Source organism: Nerophis lumbriciformis, linkage group LG01 (genome assembly GCF_033978685.3).
Source record: "Nerophis lumbriciformis linkage group LG01, RoL_Nlum_v2.1, whole genome shotgun sequence".
NCBI classification, from domain to species: Eukaryota; Metazoa; Chordata; class Actinopteri; order Syngnathiformes; family Syngnathidae; genus Nerophis; species Nerophis lumbriciformis.
Genome location: NC_084548.2, coordinates 28,155,631 through 28,174,829, shown reverse-complemented (window position 1 = coordinate 28,174,829; position 19,199 = coordinate 28,155,631). Strand labels below are relative to the sequence as shown.

Sequence of the window (19,199 nt, the reverse complement as noted above, 5' to 3'; positions counted from 1 at the left end):
GTGGTCTTGTATGTCTTCCATTTTCTGATAATTGCTCCTACAGTTGATTTTTTCACACCAAGCCGCTTGCCTATTGTAGATTCACTCTTCACAGTCTGGTGCAGGTCTACAATTCTTTTCCTGGTGTCTTTCGACAGCTCTTTGGTCTTGGCCATAGTGGAGTTTGGAGTTTGACTGTTTGAGGCTGTGGACAGGTGTCTTTTATACAGATAACGAGTTCAAACAGGTGCCATTAATACAGGTAGCGAGTGGAGGACAGAAGAGCTTCTTAAAGAAGAAGTTACAGGTCTGTGAGAGCCAGAGATCTTCCTTGTTTGAAGTGACCAAATACTTATTTTCCACCATAATTTACAAATAAATTCTTTAAAATTCCTACAATGTGAATTCCTGGATTTTTTTTTCACATTCTGTCTCTCACAGTTGAAGTGTACCTATGATGAAAATTACAGACCTCTGTCATCATTTTAAGTGGGAGAACTTGCACAATTGGTGGCTGACGAAATACTTTTTTGCCCCACTGTATATACAGTATACAAAACCCAAAACCAGTGAAGTTGGCACGTTGTGTAATTCGTAAATAAAAACAGAATACAATGATTTGCAAATCCTTTTCAACTTATATTCAGTTGAATATACTACAAAGATAAGATATTGAATGTTCGAAATGAGAAACTTAATTTTTTTTTGCTAATAATCATTAACTTACAGTTTAATGGCAGCAACACATTGCAAAAAAGGGGCATTTTTTTTAACCAATATGTTACCGTACATGGCCTTTCCTTTTAACAACACTCAGTTAACGTTTGGGAACTGAGGAGACCAATTTTTTAAACTTTTCAGGTGGAATTATTTCCCATTCTTGCTTGATGTACAGCTTAAGTTGTTCAACAGTTCGGGGTCTCCGTTGTGGTATTTTACGCTTCATAATGCACCACACATTTTCAATGGGAGACAGGTCTGGACTACAGGCAGGCCTGTCTAGTACCCGCACTCTTTTACTATGAAGCCACGCTGTTGTAACATGTGGCTTGGCATTGTCTTTCTGAAATAAGCAGGGGCGTCCATGATAACGTTGCTTGGATGGCAACATATGTTACTCCAAAACCTGTATGTACCTTCACAGATGTGTAAGTCACCCATGCCTTGGACACTAATACACCCCCATACCATCACAGATGCTGGATTTTGAACTTTGCGTCTAGAACAATCCGGATGGTTCTTATCCTTTTTGTTCCGGAGAACACGACGGCCACAGTTTCCCCAAAACAATTTGGAATATGGACTGGTCAGACCACAGAACACTATTACACATTGCATCAGTCCATCTTAGATGAGCTCGGGCCCAGCAAAGCCGGCTGCGTTTCTGGGTGTTGTTGATAAATGGCTTTCGCTTTGCATAGTAGAGTTTTAACTTGCACTTACAGATGTAGCGACCAACTGTAGTTACTGACAGTGATTTTCTGAAGTGTTCCTTAGCCCATGTGGTGATATCCTTTACACACAGATGTCTGTTTTTGATGCAGTACCGCCTGAGGGATCCAAGGTCACGGGCATTCAATGTTCCATGCAGTGATTTCTCCAGATTCTGTGAACCATTTGATGATATTACAGACCTTAGATGGTGAAATCCCTAAATTCCTTGCAATAGCTCGTTGAGAAATGTTGTTCTTAAACTGTTCGACAATTTGCTCACGCAATTGTTCACAACGTGGTGACCCTCGCCCCATCCTTGTTTGTGAATGACTGAGCATTTCATGGAAGCTGCTTTTATACCCAATCATGGCACCCACCTGTTCCCAATTAGCCTGTCCACCTGTGGGATGTTTCAAATAAGTGTTTGATGAGCATTCCTCAACTTTCTCAGTCTTTTTTGCCACTAGTGCCAGCTTTTTTGAAACATGTTGCAGGCATCAAATTCCAAATGAGCTAATATTTGCATAAAATAACACAGTTTTCCAGTTTGAACGTTAAGTATCTTGTCTTTGCAGTTTATTCAATTGAATATAGGTTGAAAAGGATTTGCAAATCATTGTATTCTTTTTTTATTTACAATTTACTCAACGTGCCAACTTCACTGGTTTTGGGGTTTGTACACATATATATATATATATATATATATATATATATATATATATATATATATATATATATGTATATGTATATATATACTGTATATATATATGCACACACATACATATATAAAACACAAAACTTATTTTGAAGGTGTAGCAGTGTTTGTCTCGCGTTGCGCCACAATTAATTACTCTTGAGTTATTTAATGACGATTGAACTCATGTGAAAGAGTCCTTTAATGCGCAATTACATTTCTGCATTCCCTGGATTCATACGCATGCGCTGATGCATGAGGTGTATGAATTCTAATGGGGAGCACGTCTCGCCTGGTATTCCAGCAAGAAATGTTGGTACTCGATGGAAAAGTGTCTTCAGGTTCTATTTACTGTAGCACAATGGTTAGCTGTTAGTCCTGCTGTTGCGACTCCAGGGATACAAGCGGAGGTTTATGTTGTGCAAACGTCCATGGGCGTAAGATCGCAATGACGACGACGACGACAACACAACACATACTATATTGGTAACAGGACTTTCTGGTGTGCCTTTTTATGTTTTTAGATTTTAATGACACCCTTTAGGACTTTACAACTAAAATTGCTATGGTGTCAATCCTGCATTACAGACCTTACTTGTTTTTTTATTTACAGGTAATAGTATGCATGCATACACTGTCAAATTAAATTCATTTTTACATTAGTCATCAGTTCTGTGTGAGAAACTACCAAGCCAACTGAAAGTGTACATACAGGACACGAATAAGCAACTTTGCAACATCATTTATTCATTGTTTTATTGTGTGTGTGCAATGTCCATTTGCGCAATAGTCATGCACAGGTGATTAAAAAACATGATGTTTCCTGGCTCTGTGAAATTGTGTGCTGATTTCAAAGATAATGTACATACCGTTGTACATCTAATATCTCACTATATTGACGAACAAAGGTGTTATCTTGCGTGACCAAGTTAGCTGTGGTTGCTTTTTCAGGCTTGGACAAAATGCGCATGCAAGCCAGTGAATGTGTATTTATGTGCACAGACACTTGTGTAAGTAGAGATTTTTTTACATTGAAGTAGGGAAAATGTGCATTGTTGAAACCATCCATGTTCGCATCCATGTTCGAACCCTGCTGTTTGAGAGATGTACTTTCTGACTGTCTGAGAGACTGTAAACGTGTCCGGATTGATGACTCAATGAGAGCAAGGAAGGCAACAGTGATGTCAGCCTCTATTTTGCACAATTATTAAATAGTGCTTTCCATAGTGTTCTATTAGACTAGAGTATGTTGCTCGTGGATTTAGGTGGTGGTAAAGTAGTGTCATTTCCAGTTTTTAAAGTACAATGATCATAAAAACAGTTATAACCGCACATTTCAACAAAGTCACGGACCTGTGATGTTGCTCATTTAGTGGAAAAACAAGCTCGCTTAAATGCTAACAAGAATACTAGAGACATCAATTACTTTAAAAATGTCATACTCCAATCTAAGCTTGTATAAACTTAATTTTGACAACAGTTTTTATTTAGTATGTCATAGTCTTTTGACGAAAATGTATTTTGGTTTTCGTCATATTTTAGTCATCTAATAAATGATAAATGGGTTATACTTGTGTAGCGCTTTTCTACCTTCAAGGTACTCAAAGCGCTTTGACAGTATTTCCACATTCACCCATTCACACACACATTCACACAGTGATGGCGGGAGCTGCCATGCAAGGCGCTAACCAGCACCCATCAGGAGCAAGGGTGAAGTGTCTTGCCCAAGGACACAACGGACGTGACTAGGATGGTAGAAGGTGGGGATTGAACCCCAGTAACCAGCAACCCTCCGATTGCTGGCACGGCCACTCTACCAACTTCGCCACGCCGTCCCTATCTAAATTGATTTCATTTTAGTCGACTAAATTACTCAACATTTTAGTCGACTGAAATTACAGTAAATTTCCTTGACTAAAATATAAAGCATAACATATCTCTCTATGTTTAACTCTAGGTTTGTTGTTTCTTAATGGGGAAAGACACTAATGTCTCTTGTTTTCATGTTGGCACAAGTCAGTCTGTGAAGTTATCAAAGTACAGTTATCCATCTCGTCTTTTCAATAATTTTGATTTAAAAGGTAGTTTTGCCGCGGTCATCATTATTACTGTTTATCATTACATCCATACAATGCAGTCTTGTTTTCCCAGTGAAAAATGTAAACACCTTGCCTAACAAAGACAGTAGTTCTGATTAGATCTCTAATCCTCTTCGTGATTTGCCCCCGGCCGCTCTCCCCCACCTGCGACTGTGTAATGTTTAATCAACTAAATGAACACTGGTATAAACATATTGCTGTCTGAGCAACTAAATTATTCAATTGTTCACATTCGACCTATGTCATGTCTGTGTGATCATGTTTTGTTTTAGTCATGTTCGGTTTTGTTTTTGGACTTTTGGTGCACTTTTGCTTGTTTTGTCACCATAGCAACCCATTAGTTTTCACCTGTCATGTCACGCACCTTTTCACGTTTTGAGTCACGCACCTGTTTTCACTGATCATGTCACTGCTATTTAAGCCGGTCTGTTTCTGTTGTTCGTCCTAACGACATCACTCTGCTTCATGCCATGTTTACGGTTTCATGCTTAGTTCACGCTGCTTGTTTCATAGTCCATGCTGCCCTGTTCACGTCATCGCAAGTAAGTTTTGTTTATTAATGCCACAGTTAGTGTTTTTGTTTCATTAGTCAAGTTTGTTCTCCGCCATTATCCGCGCCTTTTGTTTGCTTCTTTTTTTGTAGTTATAGTGTTAATATAAAAGATGTCATTACCTTTACGCCATGTCCGGTCCAAGTTCACTTGCATCTCGGGAAAACAACCACTCCATAGTCCATGTCCTGACAACCTACAGTCCTTCTACCCATCTCTCAGATAACCTCTACAAATTAAAACAAAAGAAGATAAAGATATTTCAACACTCAAATAACAATAATATGGTTCTTAAGAAAACAGAACAGTATTCAATGTTTCTTCTGCTGAGGAAAGTATATTGTGTGTTTATTTTTCTTAAATAACACTTTTTCAAAAACATTTTTGTGTGTACAAATACTTTTTGAGCACATTCAACAATACCTTGATATGATGATAATTGTACTGATTGTGGTCAGCTCGGAGCGACGTGGCTCAGTTAGTAGAAAGGCCGTGCCAGCAACTTGAGGGTTCCATGTTCAATTCCAGCTTCCGCCATCCTAGTCACCTTTGTTATGTACCTGGGCTAGACACTTTACCCACCTGATCCTTGTGCCACCCACACTGGTTTAAATGTAGCTTAAAGATGTAGATAATGGGTTTCACTATGTACAGCGTTTGAGTCTCTAGAGAAAAAGCGCTATACACAGTAAATATAATTCACATCACTTCACAATAACCATGATATAAAATGGTTATATTGTTACATCACTAACACTCAATAAGTGACACTGTTTAAATGATTGAAGTCACTATTTAAATGATTTTCAATCAACATACTGTATGTTCTTTTTTATGTTAAAGTACATTTGAAATACACTACAAAGTGTCAAAGAATACATTTAGCATGCACAATGTAACATATATATATATAACCTCACACATCTTTCACATCAATTTGTAATATTAAAAAAACAACAACAGTAGTGTCTTCTTTGTGTTACCATCATTTGACTTTAACTTACTGTGGATTTTTTAAATGTTCTTTGTAAATCACTTTGGAAATGCTTCTTTGCATGAATAGTACTCTATAAATAAAGTCTCAATGATTAGAAATTGTCCTATTTTCAAGTGACAAATGCACAACCTACACTAAAAACAACAGTCTTGCATACCCATCCCGTTGATTGTCACCTGGTGTTTATCTAATCTTTTTTGGAGCAAGGTTCACTTAGTTGACTTTTTTAGTTGACTTTTTTTCTTTAGGTACGGACACAGAATGTGTCGAGGAGTTGACAATTGAAATAGTTTAGGAGCCGGGCATAATTTCACATATTAACACCTGAGCTTCAGCATTCGGCTTGGTATGTTATAGAGGTCAAGTGAGTGAACAAACCGCTTAGGTCCCCATACATCTTTTATTCCTTTTATAGTGGGCTGTGCTGTCTGAAGATTGACCTCATTTAGATGTCACATGCTCTTATTGACTTTATTCTGTCATGTTAGCCTGTAAAGCTAGCAAACAAAGAACCAGCAAATGGATACGATTAGCACTATAAATGGGATCACCTCCCCTTAAAATAGCATTTATACACCTTTTTTAAGTTGTTTTGGGTGGGAGTGACAGTCTGATTGCTTTTTCCACAAACATGCACTGTGGGATTACGTTGCTTATTTGGTGACATTTACTGACAATATTCTTTAAATTTAGACTCATAAGGTTACTATACACAGTCGTGCTAGAGATCTTGGATTTTACATGGTTGTGCAAAGTGCAGAGGGGACCCTTTTTTTGATCCGCAATGATTATTATTTTTTTGGGCAATTTTTTTTATTAATTATTAATTATCAGGTATCTGCCAAGATACCTGTGGCGATGTGGGCGTGGTTATGGGCGTGGTCACCATGATGTCATTGAATAATTAGCATACTTTTTAATGATATATTTCTTTAAAAAGGGTTTAAAAATATATACATGCATTTAAAAAAATATGTTATTATTAATATCCATCCATCCTAGGGCTGGGCGATATGGCCTTTTTATAATATCTCGACATTTTTAGGCCATATTGCAATACACAATATAAATCTCGGTATTTTGCCTTAGCCTTGAATTAACACTTGATGCATATAATCACAGCAGTATGATGATTCTATGTGTCTACATTAAAACATTCTTCTTCATACTGCATTAATATATGCTACTTTTAAACTGTCAGGCAGAGAAGGAAATCACAACTAAGTAAATTTACCAAAACTGTATTTATTAAACAGTTATTAAGCAGTGGCACAAACATTCATGTCATTTCCAAAACAGAAAGTGCAAGATTGTCAGAGACATTTTAAAACTAGCGATTAGTTTAAAACATGATGTCACACAAGATATTTCAATAATTGTCAAATAAAAATGAACTGCATAATAGGAAATCAAATAGTGTTCGTCCTTCGCTATGTGGTAGGTTCCTGCGGACATTATCTCCTTTTGTTGACTCTTTTTATCATACGGTGTTGATGTGGAAATGTTTGCCTCGGCATTTTGATGGTGTGGCACTGGCCGGAGATGTTGACATGCAGAGTTTCAAGCACTCTTCATTCTCTAGCAGGTGACTTTTCAAATGATGCTACATATTAGCAGTAATGCTACTTTTTGTAGAAACGCTTTCGCCCCACACTTGACAAATTACGGTTGTCTGTTCGACATATTCACACTTTAAGCCAAACCACCGCCAGACGATGGACCCCCTGCTGTTTTTCTTGGGAATTAATTCTTCCTTCATTTGTTACCAGATTCGCACCTTCTTTCTCTCGTATTACCACTCGCATCACAGCTAACTTTTAGCCATGCTGCTACCTCTCTGCTCAAGGGGGGTGTATACGTATGTGACGTATGACGTGACAGTATGTGACGTGTGTAAGAAGGTGCGCTTGTTGTCTGTGAGAAGGAGGGACAAGACAGATTGAGAAGAGCCTGTAGTGTAATGCCCGCAGCTAAAATCAACTGCGTGAGAACGTATACTCGAATATCACGATATAGTCATTTTCTATATCGCACAGAGACAAACCCCCGATATATCGCATATATCGATATATCGCCCAGCCCTTATCCATCCATCCATTTCCTTCCGCTTATCCGAGGTCGGGTCAGCCTAAGCAGAGAAGCCCAGGCTTCCCTCTCCCCAGCCACTTCGTCCATCTCCTCCCGGGGGATCCCGAGGCATTCCCAGGCCAGCCAGGAGACATAGTCTTCCCAACGTGTCCTATATACACATTAGGGCTGCAACTAACGATTAAGTTGATAATCGATTAATCTGTCGATTATTATTTCGATTAATCGATTAATAATCGGATAAAAGAGACAAACTACATTTCTATCCTTTCCAGTATTTTATTGAAAAAAAACCAGCATACTGGCACCATGTTCTGGACATTGGGGATGTAGCATACACCAATAATAACACATAAATGTAACTCATCAGATCAGAACTGAATCAGATATTGTACACGTTTCTGTTGTGAATAATAAAGGATTCATTTTAGGCTGCCTCTGAATAGTAGCATGAAATGTTCCAGCACCTTCATAACGTTTAGTTATATACTAAAGCGTCACTCAAATCTAAATATATTTATATAGCTTTATCGGGCCCGGCTACATTGATTCATTATGAAACGAACTTGAGATATTTCTGTCCGTTACGTTTATTTCGAAATTGGTAACCGTGCGTTTTCTCTCTCAAAACGGAGTCAAATGTGCCGTAGACACATTAGCATAACGTTAACGTTACTCACAAAAAAGCTGAACTCATGAATGCCTGTTTCCACTATGGACTTAAAAAGTTATGTACCGTGAGTTCCCTTCATCCATGGCTCCAACATGTTTCCTTTTCAGGTGCTCCTGAAGCAATGTTGTACTTCTGTGCCATTTTGCAGGAAACGGTCTTCTTTGAAGTCTTTAAAGTAAAGTGTTCCCACACTTTTGACAACTTAGGTCGTACACTTTTCTCCATTGAAGCAATAACCTCAAGATGTTTTTCCGCTGAACTATCCGTACTGTTTTCTTGCGCCATTTTTAGAATGTTTCCAGCAAAGGAGACGGCGTCGTCACGTGAGCTGCACATGACACATCATTGGCTAGCTTACGCCACCTCATGAGACGTAACCTCAGCGCCGCCCTGGCGCTGTTTTGTACTGTTTTTGTACTTATTTTGATTATTGTTTCTCAGCTGTTTGTAAATGTTGCAGTTTATAAATAAAGGTTTATAAAACAAAACAAAACAAAAAAGCTTCCGCGCATGCGCGTAGCATAGTTCCAACGAATCGATGACTAAATTAATCGGCAACTATTTTTATAATCGATTTTAATTGATTTAATCGATTAGTTGTTGCAGCCCTAATATATATACATATATATATATATATATATATATATATATATATATATATATATATATATATATACACATACATATATATATATATATATATATATATATATATATATATATATATATATATATATATATATATATATATATATATATATATATATATGTATATATATTAGGGGTGTAACGGTACGTGTATTTGTATTGAACCGTTTTGGTACGGGGATTTCGGTTCTGTTCGGGGGTGTACCGAACGAGTAAAGCTAAAGTCTTAACAAGCTGCTCCGCTCCGTTCTGCCTGTCTCTGGCAGTACACAGCACCCAGCATTGTCCAACCCACACAATCTTACACACAGAGCGGTAACAGCCAATCAGCATTGCGTATTCAGAGCGGTAACAGCCAATCAGCATTGCGTATTCAGAGCGGTAACAGCCAATCAGCATTGCGTATTCAGAGCGGTAACAGCCAATCAGCAGTGCGTTTTCAGAGCTAATTAGCGTTTTCAGAGCTAATTAGCTTTTAGCGTAACGTTAGCTCATTTTGAGGTGTGTGTGTGTGTGTGCGTGTGCGTGTGTGAGTTGACTTGAAACTGTTTAATGTTGCACTTTTTATATGTAGAAGAAAAGTTTTGTCATTTTATTTAATCTGAGCAACAACTTGAGGCAGTTTAATGTTGATTAACGTGGGCAGAGTTATTATAGTGTTCCCAATGTTAAAAGGAAAAAGCCATTGTTTACAAATTTGGTAAATAAATAATCAAAAAATTTATATTTTGTTGTTTTCTTACTGTACCGAAAATGAACCGAACCGTGACCTCTAAACCGAGGTACGTACCGAACCAAAATTTTTGTTTACCATTACACCCCTAATATATAAATATGTGTGTATATATATGTATATATATATATATATATATATATATATATATATATATATATATATATATATATATATATATATATATATATATATATATATGTATATGTGTGGCTTTCGTGTGGTTTGGATTTGATGTTAGTTTTTCCCATATTTGCAAACACACTGTCGGTGCCTGAAAGGTGATTTGCCGAGAATGAGGAAGTGTTTAGTGTCTGTCGAAGCGGAGACGGAAGTGTTTTCACGGGAGATAACACCTTTTAAGTTTAAGACACATAGTCCTTTTTTCTCATTGTCCGAAGTTAAATGCCATTATACCAAATGCATATACCATTTGCATGTTGTAACTTTCTGTCTTTTTTCAACTCTAAATCTGGTAATACACATTTTGAACTGCTCAAAATTTATTTTGGTCCATCTCAGGCAACTTTTTAACATTTTTGACTAGGCTTTAATAATATATTTCAGTAACAGGACTGGAAGTAACAGGAATGAGTTTTTAGCACAGAATTTGCAAAAACATACAATATTCAACTTAAAATTGTGATGGATTTTACTTGTACAGCGCTTTTCTACCTTCAAGGTACTCAAGCGCTTTGACACTATTACTATTCACCAGAGGTGTGGACTCGAGTCACATGACTTGGACTCGAGTCAGACTCGAGTCATGAATTTGATGACTTTAGACTCGACTTGACAAAATGTAAAGAGACTTGCAACTCGACTTAGACTTTAACATCAATGACTTGTGACTTCACTTGGACTTGAGCCTTTTGACTTGACATGACTTGACATGACTTGCCACTTTCCCCAAAATCCAAAGCTTAAAAAGTTATTTGGGAGCGCTCCGTATTTTTCATTTTCTTCGTCTGTCTATCAGCGTGTTATTCCTGTCAGCTGGTGTGCTGTCAGTACAACAGCCAATCAAATTAGAACTACGTTGTTTTCATCACACAACATTCATCCAATCAAATTGCAGGACAACCAATGACCAAGAGTTGTCCAACAACGTGCCAGTGATAAACAATTATGTTAAAGTTGGTTTCGTTCGGGTATAAAAACTACGACTTGGTCAACAAAAAACGAATTGCCGTATGCAAATCACACAGTTCAAATATTACAGACGGAGACGCAACAACTTCCAACTTCGTTCGACATTTGAAGTTGCACAAAGAAGGGTAAGTTTTGAATGTAAGATAACGTTTATTGGCTAAGTAACGTGACTTTTATTTGCTGTGTAGTTAAATCAGTGAGGCTGCAAACTCACTGCTAACGTTATAACCATAGACATCTTGTAAGTAGACGCAGCATAGAGCGCTACTGCCTACTGGCGCAGACGAGGCGCGGGGCCGCCATCTTGGAGTGGTGATCCGCTCCACTCAGTGCAATTCATTTGGCAGGCGCATTTAATTCATTTTACCTCACTGAATACCACTGATTTTCACGCGCTTTTTTGTCATACGTGTGTAACAGACACATGTTTTGGCGTGTTTTATTATTCATAGTTTGCTTAACAGTAATATAATATTCTTATACGCTATAAGTGACCAGACGTCCGAGATCAAAACTGGGAATATAATCCCAGAGAAGGGGGAAAAAAACGGTAAACTATTTTTAAGTTGAAGAAACAATATGATTAGGTTATATATACATATGCGTGTATCCTACATAAACAATGTATGAATACATTAGATATCTATATATCTTAGGGACCTATAGACTGTATCTCTGTTGCTTCAGCAGCAGAGAGTTTATTCTGTCTTGACACTTTGTATTGATATTTTCTATTACATTCTTCCCTTAAATGATAATGTTTGCAGTGATTGTTTTATATGTATTATTTTATGTAAGTCGCTTTGGATAAAAGCGTCTGCCAAATACTTTAACATATATAAACACCTGAAAGTCTTCATATCAGCTAAAACCACCAATCTGTTTCACTGGATTCAGAATAAAACCAAATTCTGTTTAACCCAACAATGTTAGTATTTGAATATTGTTACTTGAAGACTGATTCCTGGTTACAATTATACTGTTAAGAAAGTATTGTCTTATACTTTGCCTAAAATGAGAATGCATCATAATCAGTAGTGGCTGGTGAATTTTGTTTTAGGTGGGGCTGAAAGTTTGTAAACCAAACCCCTGTAGGGGCGTCATCCTCCCCCAGAAGATTTCTTTGTGATTTTCACATACAAATATTGAAGATCTTTGATCCTTCTCAACTCTGTGGTAATATTATTTTCATAAAATACAACCAATAGTACGTTAATGTTAAATCTTACTTGTGAAAAGTAATCCCCCGATTCCTATTTTCAACAGTCTGCTCATTTGAGCAGGAAAACGCTGAACACCATCTTTGTTTTCTACCTTTCAACTGTCAGTTTAGGCTGCTCGCCGGCTCCTCATCAGCACTTCAAGATGGCGGGCAAATTGCTCACGTCACAGCAACCAATGCTGCGTCTACTTATAAGATGTCTATGGTTATAACGTAATTGCAAACACGGCAATCTGTTGCGTCCACTGCAGTTTGCTACCTTATTCATACTTTTTGTCAAGTGATTTTTTTTTAAGCAGGGTTTCATGAGGTACCTATACATAACGTTACGTTAGTCAATGTATCACACACAGTAACTGTAGATCATTTGGTAAAATGACTGTTTTGTTGTTGTAATTTTCGAACACACCACCAGGGTGTGCACATCAGGGAATCAGTTATTACCACTCTCTCATGCAGTGCGTATGTAAAATTGCTGTCCTCCTGAAGTCTTTATTAAAGCCAAGTTATTCATGCAGCTCGACATGGTTCTTCCTACTGGTAACCACAAACAACAACATGGTGTCAGAGTAGTGGACAAACTTCTCGCCTGTGAGTACTTTTTGTACTAAAATTTGCCACCGGAGATTTTTTTCCTGCCGTGCGGTGGACACGCCGATCCATAATGGCGGACGGGTTTCGTCGTCCAGACCCAGTCGTCTTCAACGACAATGTCGCGGAGAACTGGCGCATTTTTTAGCAAGAATATGACATTTTCATTGCTGCTGCTCACTCGGACAAGCCCGCGAAGACCCGCGCATACATCCTATTAAACCTCGCTGGTCCAGAAGCGATCGAGAGGGAGCGCTCGTTTGCGTACGTATCAGAGGTGCGTGCCGCCGGCGCGGGCGGTGCTATTCTCGCTCCTGCGGAGTCGCGGGAAGATCCCGAGTGCCTGATGAGGAAGTTCAGAGAAATGTGCAATCCGCGAACGAACAAAACATTGGAAAGGCACAAGTTCCATTCGAGAATTCAAAAGCATGGGGAGAGCATGGAATCATTCATCAGTGATTTGAAGATTAAAGCCAAAACATGTCAATTTGGAGATCTAACTGATGAACTCATATGTGACAAAATTGTGTGTGGCATCACAAACGACTCTCTGAGAAAGACATTACTGAGGGACAGTGAATTGACTCTTGCCAAGGCAATCTCAATCTGCCGTATTCACGAAATGACAGAGGAAAATATCAAAACATTGGCTACACAAGCTACCAATATTGATGAGATTAAACCCACACAATACAAGCAATTTAAAGGCAAATTCCAGAAAATTGCCCAGACTATCACAAAGTGTAACAATTGTGGAGGGAGTCACACAGCAAAAAAGGAAATGTGTCCAGCGTTTGGACAACAATGTCACAACTGCATGAAACAAAATCACTACAAAAAATGCTGCAAGTCAAAGCCACAGAGCCAGTCCAAGTTTACCACAAACAAGCGCTATGGACAGTCTGTGCATGATGTGACAATGGATCAACACAGCCAAAGTGAAAATGACACATTCTATGTGGATGGCTTGGAAATTGAAAATTGCGTTGACACTGTAAATCCACAACAAAGAGACCAAGATGAAGGATTTGTCACAGTGTGCATAAATGACGTGCCAACTGAAATGAAAGTGGATACAGGTGCTAAATGCAATGTAATGTCATTAAATACTTTCAATAGAGTAAACAGCAGCGTGAAACTCGCCAAACAAAACAAAAGCACAAATTTGGTTGCTTACGGAGGAGCCAAAATCGAGACACAAGGTGAAGCTACACTGACATGCTTTTTAAAGGCACAGCGCCACTTACTGACATTTTTCATAGTGGATAAAAATGTGACATCGCTGTTGGGCTTCCGTGCATGCCTGCGTATGGGGCTAGTCGAGTTGAGTCCCAATGTGCACCATGTTACCACAGAGAACACTGGAGAGTTCAGCGCACGGATCCTCACACAATACCAAGATATCTTCAGTGAAGAGCTCGGAGAACTACCAGTTGTTTACACAATGACAGTGGACCCCAATGTGCCGCCTGTTGTAAGGCCGGCCCACCGCATCCCCGTAGCGATGCAAGATTGTGTGAAAGCTGAACTTGAACGCATGGAACGCATAGGCGTTATTACTTCAGTCACCGAACCAACAGATTGGGTGTCATCCATGGTCGCTGCGCACAAGAAAGGCAAATCAGAAATCAGATTATGCATCAACCCCAAAGATTTAAATGAAGCACTAAAACGGCCCCACCACCCCATGAGAAGTGTGGAGGAGGTAGCAGCACAAATGTCAGGTGCAACAGTGTTTTCGGTGCTAGACGCAAAAAATTCATTCTGGCAGATCCGCCTGGACAAGAAGTCCTCAATGAAGACAACATTCAGTACTCCTTTTGGACGTTACAGATTCCTTCGCATGCCTTTCGGTATTAACTCTGCAAGCGAGGTATTCCAGCGCACATTGGATCAACTCTTTGCTGGATATCCATGCTCAGTCATTGTCGATGACATCATCATTGGAGGTCGTGATGTGGCGGAGCACGACGCCAACCTAAAAAAAGTGCTTGAACGTGTGAAGGAAATAAACCTCAAACTCAACCCACAGAAATGCAAGTTTCGACTTGACCAAGTATGCTACGTTGGTCATATCTTCACAAGTAAAGGATTGAAAGCTGACCCCTCCAAAACTGCTGCTATCACGGAGATGCCAGTCCCCACAGATGTCACTTCACTTCAACGTTTCCTGGGAATGGTCAACTATCTTGGCAAGTACATTCCAAACCTCAGTGACATCGCAACGCCACTGAGGAAGCTGACTCACAAAGAGACGGCATGGTGCTGGTTCCAGCAACATCAAGATGCTTTCGACCGCCTGAAAGCATGTCTCTCCTTTCCACCAGTATTGGCCTACTACGATGTCAAAGAGCCAGTCACGCTGACCTGTGACGCGTCATGTTTTGGACTAGGAGCTGCTTGCATGCAAAATGGAAGGCCAATAGCCTTTGCATCCCGCACCCTTACAGAAACAGAAACTCGATACGCTCAAATTGAGAAGGAGCTTCTAGCTGTTGTGTTTGCGTGCACCAAGTTCAGAGAGTATGTGTATGGCAAGCCCACCATAGTAGAAACTGACCACCAACCGTTGGTGACTATCTTGAAGAAACCAATTCACAATGCCCCTGCCCGTCTTCAGCGGATGCTGCTACGCCTGCAAAGCTATGACATAAGCTTAGTCTACAAAAAAGGAAAGCACATGTACATAGCTGACACTCTTTCAAGAGCCCCTAATGCGACAGACAGTGAGAGCCCATCTGATAGTGGTTCTTTCGACGTCATGTCGGTGAGCTACATTTCTACGGCCCGCCTGGAAGAGCTCAAGAAACACACGGAGGAGGATGAAGTACTGCAGACTCTCAATACAGTTATCCAGCGTGGATGGCCTGCCAGACAGACTCAGCTGCAGCCTGCAATTGAAGTTTTCTTCCCCTACAGAGACGAACTCACTGTGGAAGATGGAATCGTCATAAAAGGGCAGAAAGCAGTTATTCCCCGGTCACTACAAAAAGAGTACATTAAGATTGTACATAAAGGTCACCCAGGCATTGAAGCAACCAAACGCAGAGCAAGAGGTATCATCTTTTGGCCATCAATGTCACGAGACATCACTGAAGAACTACTTTCTTGCACAGTGTGCAACAGCACAAAACCACATCAACAGAAAGAACCGCTCCATCTCCATCCAATTCCAGACCTTCCCTGGTCCACAGTTGCTACAGACATTTTTGAATGGCGTGGACAACACTACCAGGTGCTAGTGGATTCCTATTCTGGATGGTTTGAAATTGACCTTCTACAAAACATCACAGCGACAGCTGTAATTTCCAAATTGAAAAGACATTTTTCAGTGCATGGTACACCACACACACTGCTATCTGACAATGCAAGACAGTACAAGTGTGAACAATTCAGGAAGTTTGCTGAGGAGTGGGACTTCATCCACACCACTAGCAGCCCAGAGTTTCCCCAGTCGAATGGACTTGCGGAAAGAGCTGTCAGGAGTGCCAAGCAACTGATGGAAAAATCCCACCGGGACAAAACTGATGTCTTCCTAAACCTCCTTAACCTCAGAAACATTCCCCGAGATGCGGACATTGGTTCCCCTGCCGAACGGTTAATGTCAAGACAAACGCGCGCAGCTATCCCAGTGTGTACCAGACTACTACAGCCAACAGCAAAAGACTCAAGACAAGTACACGCTCGACTAGTCGACAAGAGAACTACGGTGAAACGTCACTACGACAAGTCAAGTCGCCCACTGAGTCCCTTGGCAGAAGGGCAAGTGATCCGTATGCAAACTCCTGCTGGACATGACCGACTTGGAATAGTGGAAAAGTTGTGCGAAGAGCCACGTTCCTACATCATCCAATCTGATGGGAGAAGATACAGAAGGAATCGTCACCACATCCTCCCGGTTCAAGAACGACCACCAACACCTCTCCAGTACGACGAAGCAGACTCTCAGGATGGTAGACATACCGTGGTGGACTTAGTCCCTCCCACACCAATGAGAGAAGAGACAGTGATTAGGCAAACGGAAAGTGCATCACCAATTCGACCCAGATTCATGACGCAGACTGACACAGCTTATACAACACGTGCAGGTCGAGTGTGTAGACCCAATCCAAAGTATGTGCAGTAAGAAAAAACAAAAAACAAATGTGCATGTGATTTATTTTGAGAGATAGTATTTTTTCTACCTGTTCTGTGATGTGTTTAGATATTTCATACAGATAGTGAATTGTTTGTACTTACCCTACACAGTTAAGAGATTTAATCTCTGTTACATATAGATATTCATTTCACTTATCTGCTTTTGTTTTTTATGAAAGACTCTTAACTAAAAGGGAAGGATGTAGATCATTTGGTAAAATGACTGTTTTGTTGTTGTAATTTTCGAACACACCACCAGGGTGTGCACATCAGGGAATCAGTTATTACCACTCTTTCATGCAGTGCGTATGTAAAATTGCTGTCCTCCTGAAGTCTTTATTAAAGCCAAGTTATTCATGCAGCTCGACATGGTTCTTCCTACTGGTAACCACAAACAACAACAGTAACGTAACGTTAGACGGCAGTCAGCAGCACCGCGTATTTTAGCCACCTACAAAAAGACAAACATAGTCAAATAAAGGTCAGTTAAAATGTATACTATATTAAGAATATGTGTACATATTGCATAGGGTCCTGACATCTAAAAAGTACAACTCTGTTCATTGTTATGTTCATATATTTGTTATGTTTTTCATGTGTACGCACACATAAACACACATACAGTATGAGATGAGATAAGGTAAGAACAGGATAGAAACTGCTGTGGAACTAGTTACAATGCAATATGCCATGGAAATACAATGTTAACACTTTTGTGCAAATAAGTACAGTTGCACTTGTTTTTTTCAAATGTGTTTATTCTGTAAAGGAATGAGTTACATGTTTAAAATGACTGGTTAATAGTGCTATTTTGAAGTGCAATGTCAGCACTATCTTTTTCCCTGCAATTTCAAATGCACTTGTTTTAATAAATAAATACAGCGTTTTAAAAGCATACACAATCTGTGTAAATATATTAGTCTGTGGTTAAATGACTTGAAAGGACTCGAAACTCAAAATGCAGGACTTGGGACTTGACTTGAGACTTTCCAGTCTTGACTTTGGACTTGACTCGGACTTGCCCTGTCTTGACTCGGGACTTGACTCGAGACTTGAGGGTAAAGACTTGAGACTTACTTGTGACTTGCAAAGCAATGACTTGGTCCCACCTCTGCTATTCACCGACTGATGACGCAACTGGGGGTTTAGTACCTTGCTCAAGGATACTTCGACATGGGCAGGGGACTGAGGATCACACTCGCAACCATTGGGTTGGGGGCCAACCACTCTCGCACCTGAGGCATGCTGCCCCAATACATCAAATAAATAAAAACAAAGTTTTAGGTAATAAATTGTGCTGATATTTTAAACCCACAGTTATACTGTATTTAGAATATGGAATATACGATAAACTAAATGAGTGAATTATTTTTTTTCTTCACACGCCCTGTAAAGGTTGTGAAGGATGTAACTTCCTGTGGTACTTGTGACTTATGGAATATTTCACATTTTCAGAGTGGTTAAAACCCAGAGACATCACGGTATCGTCGTGCGGAGGAGCGATCGCAATCATTGAATGACACCTCTTTATTTTTACTTTGTGGAGTTTTTCTAGTGTTTTGAATTTTGAAATGCTTGATGTTTGCTTTCTTACCGATATTTGATATTTTATTTCCGATACCGCAACCAATAGTACATGCAGCAGCTTCTCCATATGTCAGGTGGCATCTCCTGTACTAATGAACACATTAAAAGGAAATAAATATTGAAGGAAGACATCTTGTTCCCCCTTCGCATAAACCTGCACTTTCCACTCATTGCAAATTGCATATTTACAATTATTTATTGGAAACAATAAATAATAACAAATGTAACCGTGGAGGAGTGACAACCCTGGTTTAATATTGTGTGTCAAGCAAAAGTGCTTTTATTTCAAATGACTGTTTTAGTGGGCAAAATAATAAATGTTTGCTTCTGTGACAGAACAAAAAGCAAGATGAGCTAACACTAGGGTTTTGTGACGGATGACAGTTGTGTGACAAAGTTGGCTTCTGTTTCCTGCAGTTATTTCGCCATGGCGACAGATCCCCAGTCAAGGCCTATCCTACTGACCCATACCAAGAGAGCGCCTGGCCTCAAGGCTTTGGACAACTATCGCAGGTACTCAATCTTTTCCCTTTTAGTGTACACATGCATTCAAGACGATTCAACTTTTGTTTTAAATAAGGGGTTTTCATTATGTACAAACTTTATATGGATGG

At 39.5% G+C, this 19,199-nt stretch overlaps 1 protein-coding gene across 1 annotated transcript in view; it reads left to right on the top strand.

The window, feature by feature from the left end:
* Nucleotides 1–19,199, top strand: part of acp2 (acid phosphatase 2, lysosomal) — a 58,818-nt gene that overhangs the window by 20,724 nt on the left and 18,895 nt on the right. Inside the window, exon 2 of the mRNA XM_061978606.1 lies at nt 19,003–19,098. Within this exon, the coding sequence (XP_061834590.1) occupies nt 19,003–19,098 (96 nt within the window). The remainder of the gene's footprint in view (nt 1–19,002; nt 19,099–19,199) is intronic.